The sequence below is a fragment of the Aythya marila genome (genome assembly GCF_965140915.1).
Source record: "Aythya marila genome assembly, chromosome: 21".
Classification (NCBI taxonomy): Eukaryota; Metazoa; Chordata; class Aves; order Anseriformes; family Anatidae; genus Aythya; species Aythya marila.
The window spans coordinates 8,041,976-8,062,281 of NC_139062.1; the positions used below are offsets into that span (position 1 = coordinate 8,041,976).

General features: G+C 46.4%; 3 protein-coding genes across 3 annotated transcripts in view; 2 read left to right on the top strand and 1 right to left on the bottom strand.

Moving 5' to 3' along the window:
- Positions 1–1,384: 1,384 nt before the first annotated feature.
- ZMYND12 (zinc finger MYND-type containing 12) lies at positions 1,385–13,908 on the bottom strand (the record flags this gene model as incomplete). Its single annotated transcript, XM_082776861.1, has 8 exons — positions 1,385–1,566; positions 2,740–2,885; positions 3,874–3,994; positions 5,145–5,267; positions 6,666–6,835; positions 7,901–8,072; positions 13,306–13,447; positions 13,793–13,908. Coding segments are annotated over 8 exons (1,110 nt in total), but the record flags the coding sequence as incomplete, so codon positions are not given.
- A 64-nt stretch (positions 13,909–13,972) lies between these two features.
- PPCS (phosphopantothenoylcysteine synthetase) lies at positions 13,973–17,924 on the top strand. Its single transcript, XM_082776835.1, has 3 exons — positions 13,973–14,489; positions 14,716–14,819; positions 16,515–17,924. Exons 1-3 carry the CDS (start codon positions 13,988–13,990, stop codon positions 16,836–16,838), a joined length of 930 nt encoding a protein of 309 aa, XP_082632961.1. The 5' UTR covers positions 13,973–13,987; the 3' UTR covers positions 16,839–17,924.
- Positions 17,925–19,117: 1,193 nt separating this feature from the next.
- CCDC30 (coiled-coil domain containing 30) overlaps positions 19,118–20,306 on the top strand; it is a gene marked incomplete at its 5' end in the record, with an annotated part of 40,248 nt that continues 39,059 nt past the window's right edge. Inside the window, 2 exons of the mRNA XM_082776862.1 lie at positions 19,118–19,300; positions 19,928–20,042. Coding sequence (XP_082632988.1) covers positions 19,118–19,300; positions 19,928–20,042 — 298 coding nt within the window. The remainder of the gene's footprint in view (positions 19,301–19,927; positions 20,043–20,306) is intronic.

Below are 20,306 nucleotides of genomic sequence, written 5' to 3' on the forward strand. Positions count from 1 at the left end.
TCAGCTGGAACAGAGATATGAGGGTGGATGTGTCCACCAGCATCTCCCGTAGCAGTATTTGGAGGTCTCCCACCTGCCCCCAAGTCTGTCTGCTATGGGTTGCCTTGTGTGCACTGCTCAGAGCTATCCCACCCTCTGTAATTAAAATCAGTTGAACTGGAGTGAATGGCTTTCCCTTTACCAGGAATATCAGTCCTTTCTAATTGTTCAGGTCCCAGCTCGATGAAGCATTTAAAAGCGTACTTGACTCCATCCCAATTCAGCAAGGCAATTAAATGCATTCATAAATCCTCCTGAAGTAAATGAGAATTAATCGTGGGCTTAACGCTCAGCTGAATCCAGACCTCAGCAGCAGGGCAAGTTTCCCTTAACCTCTTTCCCAGCTGTCACATGCTTCAGGGTCTGAACCAAGCTCACTGCGCAGCTGCCTCCAGGTACAGGGCTGGCTCTCGTGGGGCTCCTCTAGCCCTTCTCTAATGCATCTTGGCCTTCATACACCAAGGGTCACACATACTCTGTGCCCTGCTGTTCTTCTTTCTCTGCTCTGCAAGGAAGCCCATGAGAGCTTGGCAGCCAGTTTGATGGGAGCCTATGGGGAGCAGCACACAGCAACTCAGGGGATTTTGTCCTCTCGGGGCTGGCACCAGAGAGAATGGGATGCCTATGTGCTGGCAAGCTCTTGGACATGAAGAAGGCACTTCTTTGGGCTGCAAGCTCTGCTTGGCTAAAAGGCTAGCTAGCTTTTTAATCTTTTGCCTCAAGTCCATTGACAAGCATGCTTACAGCTCTTGATGCTGTTCTTATGGGTCCTCCTGGATGCAAGTTCTCCCACGTGTGGAACAAATGAGTCCCTCATTGTCCAGAGCTACCTATGAGACTCCTTTGAAGTGCTGCAAAAAGTGAGACCGTGGTTGGAGACTGAGAGGTATTACAGAACGGTGAAACACCTGAGCAAGCCCAGCCATGTTCAGGGGAGCAGGTGTCAACCACCCAAGTTAGGAATGTAGTGAAGACCTTCCCTGGTTTCCTCCCATATCTCTCCATGGTATCTCACTCATGAAAGTGAAAAGAAAATTGAGGAAAACAGTAACAAGTATATGTCAGCTGGTTTTAGCTTCTGAACAGACAACATGAGGATGTAAAAGGCTGTTCTTATTTACATAAGCAAGTAGGTAACAATTTATGCATTTTGTGATGGTTGTGCTTTTGTTTCCCACCCTCATGCTGTTATTCCATAACAGTCTACAGAGGTTGACCAGCATGTGAAAATAAACTAATACCACAAAGCTGAACTTTCAAACACCTGGAGATGGAAAAGGACACATCTAGAAAGATGACAATAGCAGACAGGACCTATGCCTTGTAATGTATTTTCATCGTTTTCAGCAACATAGTTAGATAACTAGGATCTGTAGCTAAGGACCTGGCCCTGGTAGAAAGGGCTCCTTATTTTGTGTAAAAAGGCTTGGAGTTAATCAACTTTAACAAACGGCCAATGGCTTCTAGAGATTCTTGTTGGGGCAGTTGTTTCAGCAGGTCAAAGGCTTTTGTCCCCATTTCATAAGCCTGGAATGAAACAAAAAAGACAATGTAATTGTCAGAAATTTGGCTTTTCTCAAGGAGCACTTAAAATACCTGCAGAGGCTCATTGGAATAGCTGCACTGGATCAGATCCAGGCTCCAGTCACTCAGCTGCCTGTTTCAGAGGGTGACCTGTACAAGCTGCTTTAGAGGAGAGAGTAAAGCTGCCAACAGATTTATTTTATTTATTTTATTTATTTATTTAGGATCCAGTGGTGCAGACAGAAGAGATTACTAACCCCAGCTCCTCCTGCTGGAGATCATTACCTCCCATCTGATACAGCAGTTCATCTGAACGTTCTCAAAGCTATTTCAGGCAAAAACAGCTGTATTGACTCAGTTTGAACTAAATCCCTCACTTCCCTCAGCAGTTCATCTAGTGACTAGACATTCCCACAATTACAAAGCTTTGCCTTTTTTCTAATTTGAATTTGTTTCTTTGTGTCTTCCAAATCCTATGGCTTTCTCTAGTAGAACGAAGAGACCATTAATAATCTGTATTTTCACCCTTCAAATCACAGGCAGAAGAAACATGAGTTTCTGACTGCTTATCCCAAACAAAAAGGCCCAATTTCTAGATGGTTAGTGTTCAGCACTTTCTCAAAATCCATTATTCTGAATGCAGAGAACTGGACACTGGTTACACCTGAAATTTGTAGCCACAATCTCTTAAATAAAGCAGTGCAAATTCAAAAGTGAATTAGAAGGTCCGATAGTGTGAACCTACATAAACATCATGGTAGATGCAGGGAATCTTGCTCAAGTAGGGACACATGCAAGACCTATGTTTTTTTTGCTGCTTAACATCCAAACTGATGTCTAAATGTGGCTTGTGACAGGCAGGTACACTGCCAGGACATCCCAGATAAAGGACAAACCTAGAAAACATGAGTAACTACTGGACCCATTGTGGATGGTGTGGCAGAGATCAAAACAGATCCAGTGTTTTTTTTTTTTAACTTTGACAGGGTGCAAATCATGGGCTGGCTTCATGCAGAGCTGCCAAGGCATATTTGCCTTAGGTTATCCAGTGCTCCAAGGCAGTTTTGCACTCAGGACAGGTGCCAGGACTGGCTTGTTCCTCCTTTTGTGGGATGGGGCCAACACTGAAGCAGAGGTAGGGAACCCTCCTGCACCCTTTCACCTTGTGAAACTCACCTTTGATAAATCCATAACCAGATAATAAAGCATTGCAAGAGCATGTAAAACTCTTGCGGTTTCACCAGGTTGTTGCTTCGGTGCCTGTTCTCTGATGTCTAGTACTGCATTCAGTACTTGAATTGCTTCTGCTTGCTGGGCTTCAGCTGCATCAAGAATGAAATAAACTTGTTGGATGTATATATACAAGATAATGTATTCAAAACTAACTAATTATCTCTTCTAGACATCAAAGCTGTTCTACTACAAGCATCAATGTGGTATCCCAGCTCCATGCAAATTCCATACCCATTAACAGATACCTTTTCATCCAGTCAGTAATTGTGTTGATTAGCCTTTAGTAAGGATGTGAAGTCAAAACAGCTGTATGAAAAGAGCAACTTTCATACTCTTGTCATAACCAAAGATGGAATCATGTAGCCCTGCCTTGTGTGGTTCCTATTGCAGCAACTACTGCTTGAGAGAATGCCAGGCATGGAGATTTGCAGAAACATTTTTCTTCTCTGACAATATTCTTAGGAGCATAGACGGTTAAAAGAAGACAAGGAACAGAGCTTAGTCTTTTCCTAGTCACTTCACTTCAGTGGAGTGTAGAGTAGTACCATACAACCTAGCGTATTTCTTAATGCTTCATGCAACTTCCCCTACGTCCAAGTGGGAGATTCCCCAGCTATTCTTCTGAGAGTATTCTCCAGATTAATATATCCAATTATCAGCATATGCTATTCCACTGTGTCCCACTGCTTCAGATGGAAACCTACATAAGTGAGATGAAATATCACTTTCACATAATTAAATGGACAGAAAGGAGCTGTCAAGAAACAAGAATGCTCAAGTGGAATAAAATCATGAAATACAAAATCTTGTATTGTTGAAGTCACTGCCAGGAGTGCTGTGAAAAGGAGCAGGTAAACCAAAAGGAGAATGCTGTGTTTTCACTTGAACACCCTCATTTCTAAAGTGGTCTCACTTGTTTCATCCAGCACTATCCACTAAGCATAAATACCCATGATTCTGATTAAATTTGGTCTAAAGTAATGCAGTGCAAAACCCAACACAGTAAATATGAACACTAAGATATATGGATTTTTTTAAAATCCTGTCTCAGAAACATTTTTGCGCAATGGTGATTACTCATATTGTCTTCACTGATTTCCTTGTCCTCAGTGAATGGAGACTTTTCTGCTCTTGACTTGTGAATTTGCTCCTGTGTTTGAACTGACTTCGTAAGAAAGGCATGCCAGATGTCGGTTACCTACCAGGAAGTAAATGAATTATTTCACTTGTATGAACACACGGCATTTAGCAACTAATTATTCTATAAACAATGTGTCCTGCAATGCATGCCCCTGCCACAATAACCCAAGTGCTTGCTGGTCAGTGGGCCGGCTGCTGCCGAGCTGGCTCTTTCACACAGAGATCTGATGGCTCTTCTCCCAGTGGGAGCACAAGCTGGAATTTCATTGCTCTATCTTTTAATTTTCATCAGACTCTAATAAATCTAACTAAATTGTTAACCAAAAGCAAATTTGGTGGATGTTTGTAAGGGGAGTGGAGGCAGATTGCATTATCTGACACAGCCTCATTTACCACAGAAAATCAGGCTAAACAAATTAAAGATTTTTTTTTTCTTTTCAGTTATGATGTTGGTTAGACAACTGTTCACAGAATCATAGAATCACAGAATCACAGAATGGTTTGGGTTGGAAGGGACCTTAAAAAACATCTAGTTCCACCCCCTGCCATGGGCAGGGACATCTCCCACCAGATCAGGTTGGTCAAAGCCCCATCCAACCTGGCCTTGAACACCTTCAAGCATGGGGCATTCAAAGCTTCTCTGGGCAGCCTGTGCCAGTGCCTCACCACCTTCATAGTGAAGAATTTCTTCTTGTTCCTTCCTTTGCTTTGCATGCTGACAAGCTTTTATCACTGCGACTTTTCACTGGTACTCTGCTTAAATTTTACATTGCTTGTTCACATTCCATTGCTGCTCTTCCACCCTTCCCTCACTAGGGAAACTCTGGCCACCATCTCCAAGACATCTGGGTATGTCTTTAACCTTTTGTGGGGAGCTTTTGGTAGTAAAGCTATTTTTAACAAGGTTTGGCTGCCAAAACTGAAGACTGCAACTTTTATATATATATATATATATATATATATATATATATATATGTATGTATGTATGTATGTATGTATATACATATATTTAGCACATGTAGAATTTATCTATTCTGGTTTAACTCAGGGAAATATATAGGTATGAAAAGTTTCTGAGATTGATGCTAAAATGCTGATATAGTGACCATCATATTAAAGGCAGTCAGAAACAGGAAAACACTGAAAAGTGCACAGAAGAAAAAAAAAAAAAGAGAAACAGATACAGGATGAGTACTGGTTTTACTAACCTCAGCATACAGTGAGTCTGCTATGTCCATTTTGTTTTGGCGAAAGAAAACATTAGCCATGTGGAAACACCCTCCAGAGGTCTCAATAGATTTTAGCCCAAATGTAGAACTAGCAAGGTAAATCTGAAAACAATATTTAAAAAATAATTATGCAGAAATTTAGCATTCATATCTACCCTGGGAAATTTTTCACTACAGATTAGTAATACTGCAAGCCTTCTGTCTTTCTGTGTAACTATAACATTAGTTACACCTAATTATAACTATAAACTATGTTACTACAAAACCTGTATTTTGTGTTTTATACAAAGGAATGCAACACCCCCAAATCCCTGCTAGTTGGGGCAGATGATTCCTTATCATGGTGTGTTACCCTGCTGAAGAGTGGAACAGGTTTCCCACACCTCTTACTGTGCAACTCATGTCTCTCCTCTTCAAACGAACAACTTGCTGCTGCTTTTCAGCTCTCCAGTCATGAGCCAGGAGGCTGTTTCTCCCCCCGAAGCCCCAGCCAAAGTGAGGGGAGGGAAGTGGGAAGGCAGTGGTACATTGCAGTAGTACATTCCAGCTATTCTGAGCTGGCGTGTGACTCTCAGCAGATCTCAGACACGCAGCCAGAATTCGAGCAGGTCTTGGGCTGCTCTAATGTAGGCCAGCGACTCATTAATAGTAAAAAAAAAACTATAACTTTACTCCTTTCAGGCACCAGATTCAGGGAACCTAAAAATACAGTGGCATAGCAGGGAATCTCTAGGTTTACAAACTAAACAAAGACAGGGCTGTATTTGTTAGGATGGAAAGTGTCTAATTCTCCTCCACCTTATGTCAACGTTTACACCCACACAAAGCTGTTGTAAAAAGCTACTATCAAATTCAACAGTAGTTGGTATACATCACTCTGCACTGGATAAATTTAGGCTATACGGGACATAAATAGGAAGTCATGGAGACCATCTGCCTTTTGGGGGATTAAATAACAGGCAAAGCATCCCAAAGAACACTGCTGGAAATAATGACTTCAAATTTTACAAACTGCTCTTATGGCTAAAAAGATTGAATTGGGGAACATGTTATTGAACCAGACATTTAAATAGTTAAGTAAAACATTCATTAAATAATGGATGATGGAGAATTGTCACCTAACAGAAAAGTATTAAGGAAAATGACAGCCAAAATATAAAGAAACCTATCTGTTGAATAAAAGGCAACTATACCAATTTATGGTAGGAATGCCTGTTCATCTCAGGACCATAACAAAACTGATAGATAAATTTATAAGCAGACCTAGTAAAGCCAAGTTATGTATCACTCAAGAGAATAATGGCAAGTGGTAAAAAACAACTTTAGCTAACACATGGATACAAAGGTGTCTTAGACTACACAGGTCAAGTGTTGTTAACATGTACTCTTATGGTACTTAAGATCACTCCCAAAAAACTGTCTGCTGAGGTTTTCTATAGGATCTGGAAAAGCTAGAGAAGGAAGGAAAATTGAAGTGTTGCTGTATTTTAATTGGCTCACATCATTTGCCAGGTGATATAAAGCCTGTTCAAAGTTTCCTTCAGCAGCACAGAGAAGCCCCAGACTGCGATGTAATCTATGCTGAACTGCAGTGCTGCAGTCTGGAGTTCTGAGGACAATCCACTGAGCTTGGGAGAGATACTTAGATGCCTGCAGATGATGGCCAACACCTGAAATGACAAAAAAAAAAAAAAAGAAAAAAAAAAGAAAAAAAAAAGGCAGAATGAAGATAATTTCATATTTAGAAATGCAGAGGATACTGCCAGCTATCCCTTTGCTGTAGATTGACATGAAGACCTAATTTGTGCATTCCCCTCTTTTCAGAGTGCTCCTCAGTCAAGTAGGTATTGAGAAGCTAACTTGCAGGCAGGCTAGAGCTAAGAGAGAAACCAGAAACTGTGTATTGCATTCAGGACCTCTGAAAGATGTGTACAAAACAGGCTAGCTCCAGACAGCAACTAACAACTAGTGTATTATCACACTAGAATTACTGATGTGATCTTTTTCCCTTACCTCGCCACTCCATTTTACAACAATCCTTGAGATTGCTCAGTTTTGCCAGTAGAGTATTGTGGATACTCCTATAACAGCAATGGTTTACAGTAGTTATAGAATCATTCAGGTCGGAAAAGACCTCTAAGATCATCTAGTCCAACCTTTAATTTTAGAAGTTTAAATTTAATTTCTCAGTCCTTTATGTTTACAGCTGAGGAGACCAGTTCTCTGCATAGAGGGTCCCAACTTGACATTTTTTTTTAAAGCACGCAGTCAATGAGAAAAAGCTCTGCTTCTGGTGGAGCTCACTTCTGTGAATGAACTGAGGTGTTCCTCTCATGCAATGGCCTCAGAAATGTGCTGGTTCCCAGAGAAAACAGCCCAACCAACCACCCTTGGGAATTTAATGCTTTTGAGAATTCTATGAAGCCACAGAGGTAAACAATAAAATTTTATACTGCTTCTCATGTGGGAATCGGTAGAGACGGAGAAAACATTTCATTTGCTTTCATTGATCTCTCACCACAGATGAGTGATTCTTTTCCCCAGACTCACGCAGAAAATGGGGAGTAACTTCTCAAATCTCTCTGGAATGCCCTTGAGGCAGGGCAGAGTAGAGACATGGCACAATGCTGAAATGTAGAGCTGGTCCTTCCCTGATAAATGGTAAAAGGAAACCAGAAATCTGATCCAAGGGAGATCTTGTCCTTGCCAAAGTTACTATTTAGACCAGTGCTTACCAATGCAGGCCTCAGCCAAGAGGAGATAAGCAGGCACCAATTGCACAGAACTTGAGCCATACACTTCAGTGCTGAAACGCAACGCATGCAAAGCTGCAGGCATTGCTTTTTCGTGCTTTCCATCCCAAAGAAACTTCTGTGCTGTGCTGTATGTAAGATCAATGATGTATTTCTGCAGGGATAAATAATAGTGGGACAGAGTGAGCAAGGGATAAGGAGAAAGAATATGCAAGGTCTCTTTTTACATCCAAGTTTGCCAATTGTTAACAGCGATTGTAATTTTTTCTGTGTCTGTAATTAATAGATGGAAATTAAAGCTGTCATATTAGAACTTGGATTCCATTGCTACTTCTAGTAAGAACAGCTTTGGGCACCCTCTTAGGTCAGGTGCTGTCTTATGAGACAAGGAATCCGTGAGGCCTATGAAGAAAGACTAATAAGGTTGTAGCAATAAAAGCTATGAAGCACAGAAAATGATCATCACAAGACCACAGAAAAGATTAGACAAATGGGCTACGGCAGGATTTTGCTGACGATAATAACAGTGGCTCATAGCAGGCAGCAGAGCGTATGGTTTACCAAGCTGGTGCCAGCATGGCACAGCTCCAGCTGCAGGAGATGCTGTCTGGAAGCAAGGAGGGAGCTCACCGCATAGTGCTGCAGCACACTGCCCTGCAGCTCTGAGTAAGGTCAGGGCGGGACAGCAGCATACCTGCATGCATCCTGGAGCATCCTGGTTGCCAGCTTCCCCTCACCCTCTCCTGGCCAGTTCTGGGCTCTGAAGGCCTGCCGGTTTGGGTACAGAGTCTGGAAAGCTGGTCAAAGTCAGAAAACCCTAGTGCATTGAATTATACTCTTGTGTCTCCATTGCCCAAGCTCGGCTTGGTGGTCAAACAACTTTGTAGGATTTCTGTTTGCTGTCAGAAACCATGTTTCTCACAGGTATAGTTGCTTCCTAGCAGTCCACACTGCATTTGGTCTTTTTACCCTTTGCAGCACCTGATCTGCTTATCAACTCCCAAAATGTACATGTATCTCCATTTGAATGCCCATTCATTGCCAAGTGCTCTCCAGCAACTGTAGAAGCTGTGCCCTTACAACAGGCTAAGGGTTGCCAACAAAAAAGAGCCAGGATACTTACTTATCTATTTCTCTTAGCTTTCATCATAATTGTTGCCAACTCCTGGCACTTCTGTGTTGGCTTTTCGTACAAGTGGTGCAGAGGGAAGGCTGCCTGCACAGAAACCTCATTGCTGGTGTGCCTAGCAGGGCGGCCATGGTAAGGCAGCAAGGCATCTTCTCTTGCCTGTGCAGCGAGCACCCGCAGAAAATAATGCTTTACCTCTTTGCAGGCTCTGCTTTGTTGCCTGGTTTTCCAGCTGCAACTGAGCAGAGGGCAGAAAAAGCAAATTCCAGTGCTTTTAGAGGACAGGTTATGGCTTAGGCATTTTACTGAACTTTAAGTGATCAGAGAGAGTCATGCCATAGGTGAAAGAATGGCTCAGGGACAGGGAACCACAAGGACAGTGTATGAGTGCATCCTGGAGATCACAGCTGAGATAAAGGGACTGTGCTTTCCAGATAAATGAGAGCCTTGAAGAACCCTGCTGCAACAAGGAGACCCAAGAGCATGGAAACACAACCATCACCCCCTCTCTAGCCCCTGAGCTATCAGCATATAGAGAGTGAAAAAGATGCAGAATCATGGAATGGTTTGGGTTGGAAGGGACCTTAAAGCTCATCTAATTCCACCCCCTGCCTTGGGCAGGGACACCTCCCACCAGACCAGGTTGCTCCAAGCCCCATCTAGCCTGGCCTTGGGCACTGCCAGGGATGGGGCAGCCACAGCTCCTCTGGGCAGTCTAGGCCAGTGCCTCACCACCCTCTGAGTGAAGAATTTCCTCCTCACCTCTAATCTACATCTACCCTCTTTTAGTTTAAAGCCTTAACTCCTTGTCCTATCACTGCAACTCCCTGACAGTCCCCCCCAGCTTTGCCATAGACCCCCTTTACGCACTGGAAGGCCGCTGTAAGGTCTCAGTCTGGGGAAGAGGAGGCTCTGGGGAGACCCTACAGCAGCCTTCTGATACCTAACGGGGGCCTGCAGGAAAGCTGGGGAGGGACTCTTTGTCAGGGAGTGCATATGCACAAAACACAAACTGAGTTGGGGGATCAGGTGCTGAGGTGAAAGTCCGCACATGGTGAGGGCAAGACACAATGAAAAGTTGCTGTTTATCAGACCGTCTTTTCCGTCCTTGCCACTTGTTCTACCAACGCTGGCTCTGATGATCAGATTGTCATCTGGAGAGGTGCTGGAGATCTGCATAATTCTCGTTTTACTCCTTGTCAATAGGATGATCACCAATTCCCATGAGGTAAGTTATCTTAAAACACTGGCAGTGAGGACAAGCTAAAGGTTAGACTCTTGCACGGTTCCCAGGAGGAGAAAGGGCAGGAGACAGAAGCCCTGCAGTGCTGAATATCTAAGGCAGCACAGTGGCAAGCCTAGAGGGCATCGTTAGCTTTGGCCCTGCACTGTCTTGTTTAGCCCCACTCCTTCCTGGAGACCTGCAAGCTCTGGGCTCTTTTCATGTGTGTTGCAATTACAGAGATCTCTCTGAAGATGCCCCCACACAGTTTTTCCCTCAGTTAGGGTTTGAGGAGGCTGAGGACCCCAGCTCTGCTCCAGGCGGGAACAGGGGGCTGGGCACACACCTGGGGTTCTGTGCCATGTTCATTTCCTCACTCAGAGGCACCCATAAAGATGGCATGCTTGAAGAAAACACAATTTGAAGAGGAAGTCAGGCTTCCAGTCACTTTGATCGTGGGTCCTTGGAGTTAAAACCCACAATCAGCAGGGCTAGCATCAGTGCTGGAGGACTGCTGTAGCTGCGGTGTGAACTCTTTTCCCACACCCAGAGGCTGGGGTAAACTGACAGCACAAAGGCAGGTGAGGCTATTTTACAAACAGAAACTTGGAGTTTTGTCAGTTTGGAGGTGCTGTCTGTAGGCACCCCCACAGCTATGTTGACAAAAGCAGATTTCTATCAACAAAGTTTTGGAGTACATAATGAGGTATGAAACTCATAACCTCCTGGCTCTCAGCTTAATGCACCACCTTCCCTTAGGCCAAAGGGCATTTTGGCTTTCCTGTGTCCTGACAGAGGCTCAAGCTGTGTTTTTTTCAAATAAACACAGTGCAGGAGTTTGTGAAGTACAAGAGAAATGTTCAAAAAATAATAAACCTATGTGCTGGCTTTCAGCAGAATAGTTTCTCTATGATTGTGAGGACACCACATAGCTCTTCCCTTAGCTCCAAAGGCCTTCTTTAGAGCATTTTTATTAGCTCTGTGAATAGGAAAATAATGAAGTCAGCAAGATGGGGCATTAAATACTCTCACTGTCTCCATACTGCTTTTCTGATGCTTGTCAGTCAACCTAGGCCAACCCTTGTTTAGCAGTTTCCCTATACCTTGCTGTACGTAAAAGCAGACCTCATTTGTAGGCCAGGAGCTGCAGTCTCAATGTGTGAGAAAGCAAGTATCAAACAAGATGTTTCCACTTCTTCACTCCTTTCTTAGGAAAGAAGGAAGACAACGCGTATCCTCATATAACATTCTGAGAATGTGTTTTATTTAAATAGTTTGGAGACAAAGGTCAAAGAACAAATGCAATCATAGTTGTTAAAAATCCTATAAATATCTTCACTTAGAAAAACAATTTCCGTTTGCTGTCTGTAGCTTTTCCTACAAAGCCAATCCAAACCTTGGCTCAAGCAGCACTTTTGGAGTCACTGCATGCTAACCTAGGTGTGCACTCTAATCAAGAGGAGGGATTCTCCCTTTGCATACTTCTCTATCAGCCCTATGTTCCAGGTGCTTTCACTGGAACCTAATAAAAACAAATGACTAGCTTCTAGCTAAAGTATTTCCCTGACTCAGTGGTCACGTGAACTGTTGTAATGTACACAGCATAACTTTAGTTGCTATAAAATCAAAGATGTAATGACTGATGTTCAATGTCAATGTTCAATACGTAGGTAAAGTTTTCTGGAAAAGCTTAAAAAAGTAGGATTCCCTGGTTTGCCCCACCCCCATGCTTTTGCATTTTTCTTGAGGCTGACCCCGTATTATAGAAATACTCAGAGAATTTGAAAGACAGTTGTGCAACTTAAGGGTTTGTTTGGGTCAGGAGTGAAGCCTGTTTTTCTGATACTAAGGATGTCTTTCCCATCTCCAGACAGTGGGATTATAATCCATCCTACATGTTTAAATCCATAACCTTTTTTACATCGTCACTTCCACCCTCTTGGTTTCTAGGACGTATTGTTACAACACGCTTTCTTCAGTCAACAATCTTATTTGTGATTTTCCATCAGATGGCATTTTCAAAAACAAACCGTGTTGTCAGTGCCTAATTCCTACAAATCTTAAAGGAATCTGTTGCCTGAAGCTTTCACAAGCTTTTACCATGCAGGACTTTTGTCCACCCAGCTTCCAGCCCTTTCAAGCCTTTTTTCTTCTGTATGCTCCCAAGAGAGGTATTGACTGCAGCAATGAGCCACTTGCACCAAAGTACTAGCATCTGGCCCAGAAACAATCTTCAAAGCAATACAGGGTGTAAAATCCAGAAGATTAATGATGTTAATCTTCTCAGTTAACATTTGATTGTTACCATTTTACACAGCAGTTGTTCTGCTGTCCTACTGTTCTGTGATTTGGAGTTATGTAACGACAGAAGGATAATTTATTTTTTATGGAAAAGATCATTCTAAATGGTAGATGTATTTGGGTGGGTTATTTTATTCTATCAACATTGTGGAAAGGCAGATGCTGCACCCCATAAACAAAAAAGAGTTCAAAACCTCCCCAGCTGGAAAGGAGCAGCACATCTGCAACTCCTAAGAGGCCAACAAAGCAGAGATAAAAGACCGCAGTTAGTGGGAAGGAGCATTTAAAGTTGGCCAGGTAAACAAAGGGAGAGGACTTTATTTCTTTACACCCTGCTCAGAGAAAGGGGAATCCCTCTCATCACTGAAGGACGAGTACACTCTGTAAGAACCAAAACTGGTTCCCAGTCTCATTGGGGAGATGTACAAACTACTGATTGCCCTTGCAAGGCAGGAGGTGCAGGACTACTGCTGCCAGGCCAGCAAAATGAAGAAGTTCAGAACTAGGAATAAAGACTGCTAAAAAGGCAGTAGGTTTGTAGAATTGGAAAGAGGAGACTCCCGCTCCTTTTATTAGGAAGTTTTAGTTGCAAACTCCACTCTTATTTTTTTCAGATACTGATTAACCAACCGCATGCCCTCCCAACACAACGCACATCAACATATAGGAAGAAGAGATCTAATTAAACTTCGCCGGCAGCACTTTGAAGTGGTATTCCTTCCTTCTTGTACATACCTGCCTCTTCACCAGCTGTTCCACTCCATGTTTTCTTTCTTCTTCAGGAATGAGAAAAGGGAGGGATGTGCGGACTGGAACCAGCAGCTGACATATTTTCTCATGGATACTAACCCAGTCGGCTTTCTGGTGATCTGCATCACTGGCAAAACCAGGGGGGAACGATATTTTTGTTTACTTGGAAATGATGTAAAGAAAGATTGTTTCTGCAGGGCTTTCACCACAGGAATTATTCACAGCAGCCACCAGCCCGTAACGTCTGTTACTCAGCCTGATTACAGAGCATTTAACGTGCTCAGCACAGAAGGGAGCGGCGTCCTGCCGAGTCGCAGGTGGATCCCGGCACGAAAGCCCTTCCCGAACCCCTCGCAGCCCCCCCGCTACCGCTGGGTTTCGCCGCTTTCGGCACGGCAGCCACCCGGGCCTCACCGCCGCCGAGCCCGGCCCGTGAGGTGAGGGAGCAGCGCGGGTCGGCTGCGGGACCCACCAGTAGTGCGTGAGGCGGCAGCGGCCGCAGCGGAGCCGCGCGGCCGCCCCGCACAGCTCGCAGCGCCGGGGCCGCTCCAGCGTTGCCAGGGCGACGGAGCGGGGCTTCCGGCGTGAGGGCGGGGCTTAGCGCGAGGGGGCGGGGCTTTCGGAGGAGGGGGGCGGGGCTTCTAGGGCGGGGGCGGGGCCGGCGGCGATGGCGGCGGCGGCGGCTGCGGGCGGCGCGGCGGAGGAGGCGGCGGCGGCGGCGGAGGAGCGCGTGCGGGCCTGGGCGGAGGCGCAGGCGGCGCGCGGGCGGCGCGTGGCGCTGGTGACGTCGGGCGGGACGCAGGTGCCGCTGGAGGCGCGCGCCGTGCGCTTCCTGGAGAACTTCAGCAGCGGGCGGCGCGGCGCCGCCTCGGCCGAGCGGCTGGTGGGCGCCGGGTACGGCGTCTGCTTCCTGCACCGCGCCCGCTCCGCCTTCCCCTGGGCCCGCGCCCTGCCGCCGCCCGGGCCCGCCCTGCTCGACGCGCTCCGCCTCACCCCCGGGTCGCCGCCCGGCGTGGCCGCCGAGCCGTCCGCCCTGCCCGGCCTCCTGCCCGCCCTCCGCGAGTACCGGCGCGCCGCCGAGAGCGGGGCGCTGCTGGCCATCGAGTTCACCGGGCTGGCCGAGTACCTGGCGCTTCTGCGAGCCGCCGCCCGCGCCCTGGCGCCCTTCGGTACCGGGGGGGGGGGGGTGTAAGGGGGCTGGCCCCGGGGGCAGCACCGCTCCGAGCAGGGTGGTGAGGGGGGCCCGCGGGCACCGGCCTGGCTGGGCTTGGTGTGAGGGGGGCTGGAAGCCGGGGGGCCCCGGTCGGTCCCTGGGGGTCGTAGTCGGTGCGAGAGGGCCTGACAGGTTGGAGCAGGTGAGCAACGGTGAGTGCTGGCGGTTGTTGTCTCTCACAGGCTCTAGCGTCATGTTTTACCTGGCAGCGGCGGTGTCTGACTTCTACATCCCCGCCTCGGAGATGCCCGAGCACAAGATCCAGTCCTCGGAGGGGCCTCTGCAGGTGAGGCACCCCTGGGCTTGGCAGCCCCCATCTGCAGCCTCGTAGTGACCTCCGAGCACCCTGGTGGTGCCATGGTGGTGCCGGTATCCTGACGGGGTGGGGATGGCAGGGGGATGACTGAATAAGACCTGGGAGAGGTCACAGAGCAAAAGCTCATTGGCCAAAAATGTGCATTTTCCCTGGGAATGCAAAGGTGCATTTCCATGGGAGCAGGAATTTTTTTTTTTTTTAATTTGTTTGTCTTAGGGTGAATTGCTGCCTGTCGTGGTTTAACCCGACCGGCAGCTAAACACCACGCAGCCGTTCGCTCACCCTCCCCCCTCCCTCTCTGGGACGGGGGAGAGAAATGGAAAGTGAAGCCCGTGAGTTGAGATAAAGACAGTTTAATAAGACAGGAAAAAAAATAACAAAAATAATAATAACAATAATAATAATGATGATACAATGGTGATAATACGAAAGTAATAATAGTATGTACAAACAAGTGATGCACAATGCAATTGCTCACCACCCGCTGACCGATGCCCAGCCTAACCCCGAGCAGTCTGGCCCCCTCCCCCCGGCTAGCCACCCCTATATATTGTTTAGCATGACGTCAGATGGTATGGAATACCCCTTTGGCTAGTTTGGGTCACCTGTCCTGGGTCTGTCCCCTCCCAGCTCTTACTGCACCCCCCAGCCTGCCCGTTGGCAGGACAGAGCAAAGGCTGAGATGTCCTTGGCTTAGTATAAGCACTGCTCTGCAACAATTAAAGCATCGGGGTGTTATCAGCACTCTTCTCATTCTAAGCCAAAACACAGCATTCCACCAGCTACTAGGAAGAAAATTAATTCTGTGCTAACTGAAACCAGGACACTGCCTAGATCAAGTTCCTCTTGTTTCCCCAGCTGCCTCTTTGAGCTTCGCTGCAAAAGAAGCAGTGGGGCTGTGTGGTGGGCAAATAAGAGGGCACGGCAGGATCAGTCCTGTCCTAGAATGATCTGCATTTATGTTTAGTACCCTTCCTGTGGTTAAGGGGTGTAGTGCATGTCTCTGGTGCCCAGACCCTTTTTACTTATGGGAACAGGTGGATCTGGAGTTCTGTATATAACAAATACCAAATTTGTTCTGCTGGTTTAGTTTAATTAGCTTTTAATGAGTTGCTGGTCTTATTTTTTTTAATCCTTAATGTAGGAAAAAATAAGATCCTACCTGAATCCAGTGACAAGCCCAGAGGCTGAGAAGTTGAATAAAAAGGCTACTATGTGCCCCCTTCTTCCCCCACATATTTTGGCATATATATGCCTCATGTGTCTTGAAAGAGTTCATAGAAAGGAGAGTTGAGCCTTGACAAGGTGGATTTTGGAGAGCCAAAGACACAGTGTCTTGCTGTTTTAAGTCTGTACTAATCTTCCTCTGCTTAAGTTTAAGTTCTTGAGCACTCAAATGAGAGAAGTATGTTGATGCAGTTACAGTTTCATTGCTTAACAACACCCTAATTGTTGTGAATAGCAGGTATTTGAATCTAGTTTTTCCGTTCATGTTAGTGAAATTTTGGTGAGATCTGACAAAATATGGTCTTGAAAAATCTCCCAGTGAGAAGTCATGTGAAGGCAGAATTTCCTTAGTCTTTGTGTTGCTGTCCTTATCTCTCATTAAAACACATTGTTATGTTTTTACTGAAACTTTTTTTCTGTTGTGTTTTCCTAACGTAGATCACAATGAAGATGGTGCCAAAAATGCTCTCTCCTCTTGTCAAAGAATGGGCTCCGGAGGCTTTCGTTATTTCCTTTAAATTGGAGACAGATCCCTTGATTTTAATTGATAAATCACTGAAGGCTCTGGAGAAATATCGTCACCAGGTGGTGGTAGCAAATATCCTGGAGTCACGGAGAACCTCTGTTATTATTGTAACCAAAGATTCACAGACTCCATTGTCTCTTTCTGATGAAGAAATAGGGCAAGGCATGGAAATAGAAGAAAAGATAGTGAGCTATCTTCAGGGCCAACATACCTTGTTTATAGAGAAGAAAATATGAGGTTTGGCTCTGAATGAATTAAACAAAGTTGTACTAGAGAGGGAGTGGAACTGGAGCAGTTCTCTATTCCAGGTAAATAGAATCACGCTATGGAAAAGGCTGCCGTCCAAAACTGTCTACTTTTCTACAGCTTGGTGATGGTTATTGTTGATTGCTTTGAAAAAGTAAAATACACAGAAGTGAAAACATTCCAAAGGATGATAAATTAAATTGTTTTAGTTTGTAGAAAAGGAACAGGCATACTGCTATATTTCTGCCCCATGGGCTTAGGAGAACTGGGAGGTGGAGAAATGGTATCCATATGTCTATAAATGATTTTTCTGAATCTGCCTCTTTAAAGTTTCTTTTTGAAATGTTGGATGGAAAGAATGGAGCTCTGCAGGAAATAAGATGTTCTGTTACACACTGGAGTGGAACTGTAGTGCTGGCAATGGACTGGTATTGAAAGTGGATGGTGAAACCAGCGTGGCAAAAAGGAAGGAGACCATCGTGGTAACAATGGGCAATGGTGGAGAGCATCTGTTACTCTGAGATAGATCCTGTGGACCCACACTTCAAGAACTCTGCCTACAAACACTTTTCAGAGCAGAAATGGTAGCAGTTGCTGAAGTTGTGGTTATTTTCTTTGAGCTGAGTCCTCTTGAGTACCTGTTGCAGGAAGTGCTGTTCAAGCTGAGCTGAGAGGAACTGGAGAGTGGCAAGAGCAAAAGAGCAGCCAAATAGGTACTGTAATGGTGTCCTTAGAGCAGCTTTGCTCAGTGATGTTCTTTCCAGCGTGAGTGTTCCCAGATTGCTGGGGGGCATAAAGGTGAAGGGACATGCAGCACAGAGGATAAGTGGCAGTGTCAGGTTTGGGAACAGGTGGTTAGTGATCAGCCTCGGGAGGAAAGTACTTGTTAGCTGTTGGGATGGAGTTAAAGAGGGAGCCAGTTAGAACTGTGGGATTCCAGATTTTCCCTAAATCCTGCTTCCATGTGATTGCTTATTGTAAGCATGAGGAATGTATGCTTAGAAGCTGGTTAAATGTGCCATTAATTACAGAGTTAAAAAAGAGAAACAATAAATTTAATTGCATATCTACTGTTGTCCAATGCGTGCCTTTTTGCATACTTTCCTCAAAATGAATTTACTGTAATTCTGTAAACAAAGAAAATACACTGTAGTGCAATTCTCACACTGAGTCCTCTCCAAAGGTGAGGATCATCTCATCCTTAAGGTCCCTTCCAACCCGATCCATTCTATGATCTTAAAACCACTGAGCACACAAGAAGGCAACAGGAAGAAGTGCTGTTACGACAGCACCGATCACCTGAGAATAGGTTTGCTCAATGAGGAAAAGAAACCCAGCAGAACAAGAAGCTGAAAAGAGCATGAGAACGGGCTCAGCAGAGCAGGAGGGGTGCCTGAAAGACTTACAGTTTGCAGGCAGGTTATACATGTATTTAGTGGTGGAAGAAATAGCCCAGGTTCCTCAGGAGAGCTGAGAGAGCTAGCAGTTTAGGAGAAGGAACCAATACTTTATGTATGGCCGGGACTGATGCCTGCAGAGGTCTGTAGTGGTTGTTAAAAGTGGTTGATCTGAAGGGAGAATCTGCCAGCACAAGTGATGCGCACGTGGCTGGTGCTGAATATTCCTGTTAACACTGGAGACCTGGCCAACCTGCACTATCAGGGAGTAAAAGGCTGCCTCCTGTCTGTAGGGTAACAGCAGAGTGTGTTTTAAGAAACTGAAATGGAGACTGTGATCAGATGTGGGAAGTACCTGTCAAAGTGCAAGAAGGTAAAGTGCTTAGGAAAAAACAGAATGTGCTGCACGTGTATTGTATGTGCTTGTGCACTCGGAAAGCTGCCTGTTTTAATCTTTCGGTGCATGATCAATATGAATGTATGGTCCTGCTAGCTTAAAGGTTTCTGTTGCCTTATTTTGAGTCTTGCACTTACAAACAGAGGTGGGCTGGCAAAGGTGAGAATTACATGAAGTCAGGTCCGAGTAAATTAAGCACACCCTTGAAGCACTGTTAGAATAAGTGGTGGAAGAAGTGCAACGAATGTCATCTTGGTACTCTGCCCTTTGTGAGGGGGTTATGGAGGAGGGAAGCCCCAGGCTCCACCTCTTGGAGCCCGCAGGAGGCCGTGGCGGAGCTGGGCCATTTTGCCGGGACCCCTCGGGGGCCTGCTCGGGGGGCGGGCCTCTCGCTCGCAGGCCTGAGTGACGGCTCCCCCGGCCAATCGGCGTCGCGCTCGCCCCCCCCCGTTGCCACGGCTCCCGCCGTGCCGGGGGGGCCGTGGCGGGGCCCGGGCCCGCGCCGCACGGTGCCTGGGGGTGCCCGCGGGTTGACCGGCAGCGCCCGGGCCGCGGCGTCCCGCCCGCCGCTTACGGCCCGTCTCGGTTCCCCCGCGGGCGGAGCAGCCGGGCCTGGCTCGGAGAGCTCGAGCGGCGGCGTGCGGGGGAGCTGCGAGAAGTAAGGGCCGGCTCCCGGCCGCGGGGCTGCCGGTGCGGCGTTACCGCTGCGCCTCTCGCCTCCCGTGCCCGCGGCGTGTAACGGGGCGCGGTGCCGGCTGGCGGGCGCTTTCCTCTCGGCCCTGTTGTCAAGTGCACGGCTGCCGGCAGCGGGCCTCGGGCTGCCCCGCTCCTGTCAGCGGGCCTCTGGTCCCCACGCCAAAAAACCTGCCCGAGAGCGGGGCCAGTGCGGGGCCAGTGCACGTCCCCTGCGCCCGCCGGTGAATCCGGTTAAAGGCCGGCTCGGGCTCCTGGTGTTGTGCCAGGTCTGCTTTGCTGCCCAATGCTGAGCCTTTCTGTGTCTCTTCTGATAAGACCTTTTTTTTTTTTTTTTTTTTTTTGTAAGAAAAAAGGGGTGGGGGGGGAGAGAAATGGGGCCTTTCTAGTTGAAAGGCTGCCTCCCTAACAAAATGTCCCCGGATTCTAAAATGGCACAAAGCGTAGTGTTGTGCAAATGGTTGAGTTTATCTTGTAAATCTTGGGGGTGAAGGGAGCTTGAGAGTTACTCGTGCCAGTAACTTGCTGATAAGTAAGTTTCTGAGCTGGTCGTAAGCGTGCTGAAGCATAGGGACGTTTTCATGTTTTCTAGGTGGAAAGCTACGTGGGCCATGTCCGTAACCTGACAGAGGAATGGGACAACGTCATCATGGAGTATGACAAAGAAAACGAGCACCTCAGAGATGAGCTGATGCAGCTGCAGCAGGGTAATCCTTTCGCTCTGAAGCACAGTCCAAGGGGATGCATTGCCAGGTAGTGCTCTACAGGTTTTCCAGCAGAGCTGGCTGAAAGCTTCTTTGCAGGAAGAACAACGTTTCTCAATGAGTTCTGTGAGACAAGCGTTCATGGCTTATTTTTTTGGGAGGTTGGCAGAAGTGTTGATGAAACTGAAGCATTAAAATTGTTTTGTAATCGACTTAGTGATTCTTGTCTGCTTTTACTGGCTTTATTCAGTAAGTTGGACAGTTTCT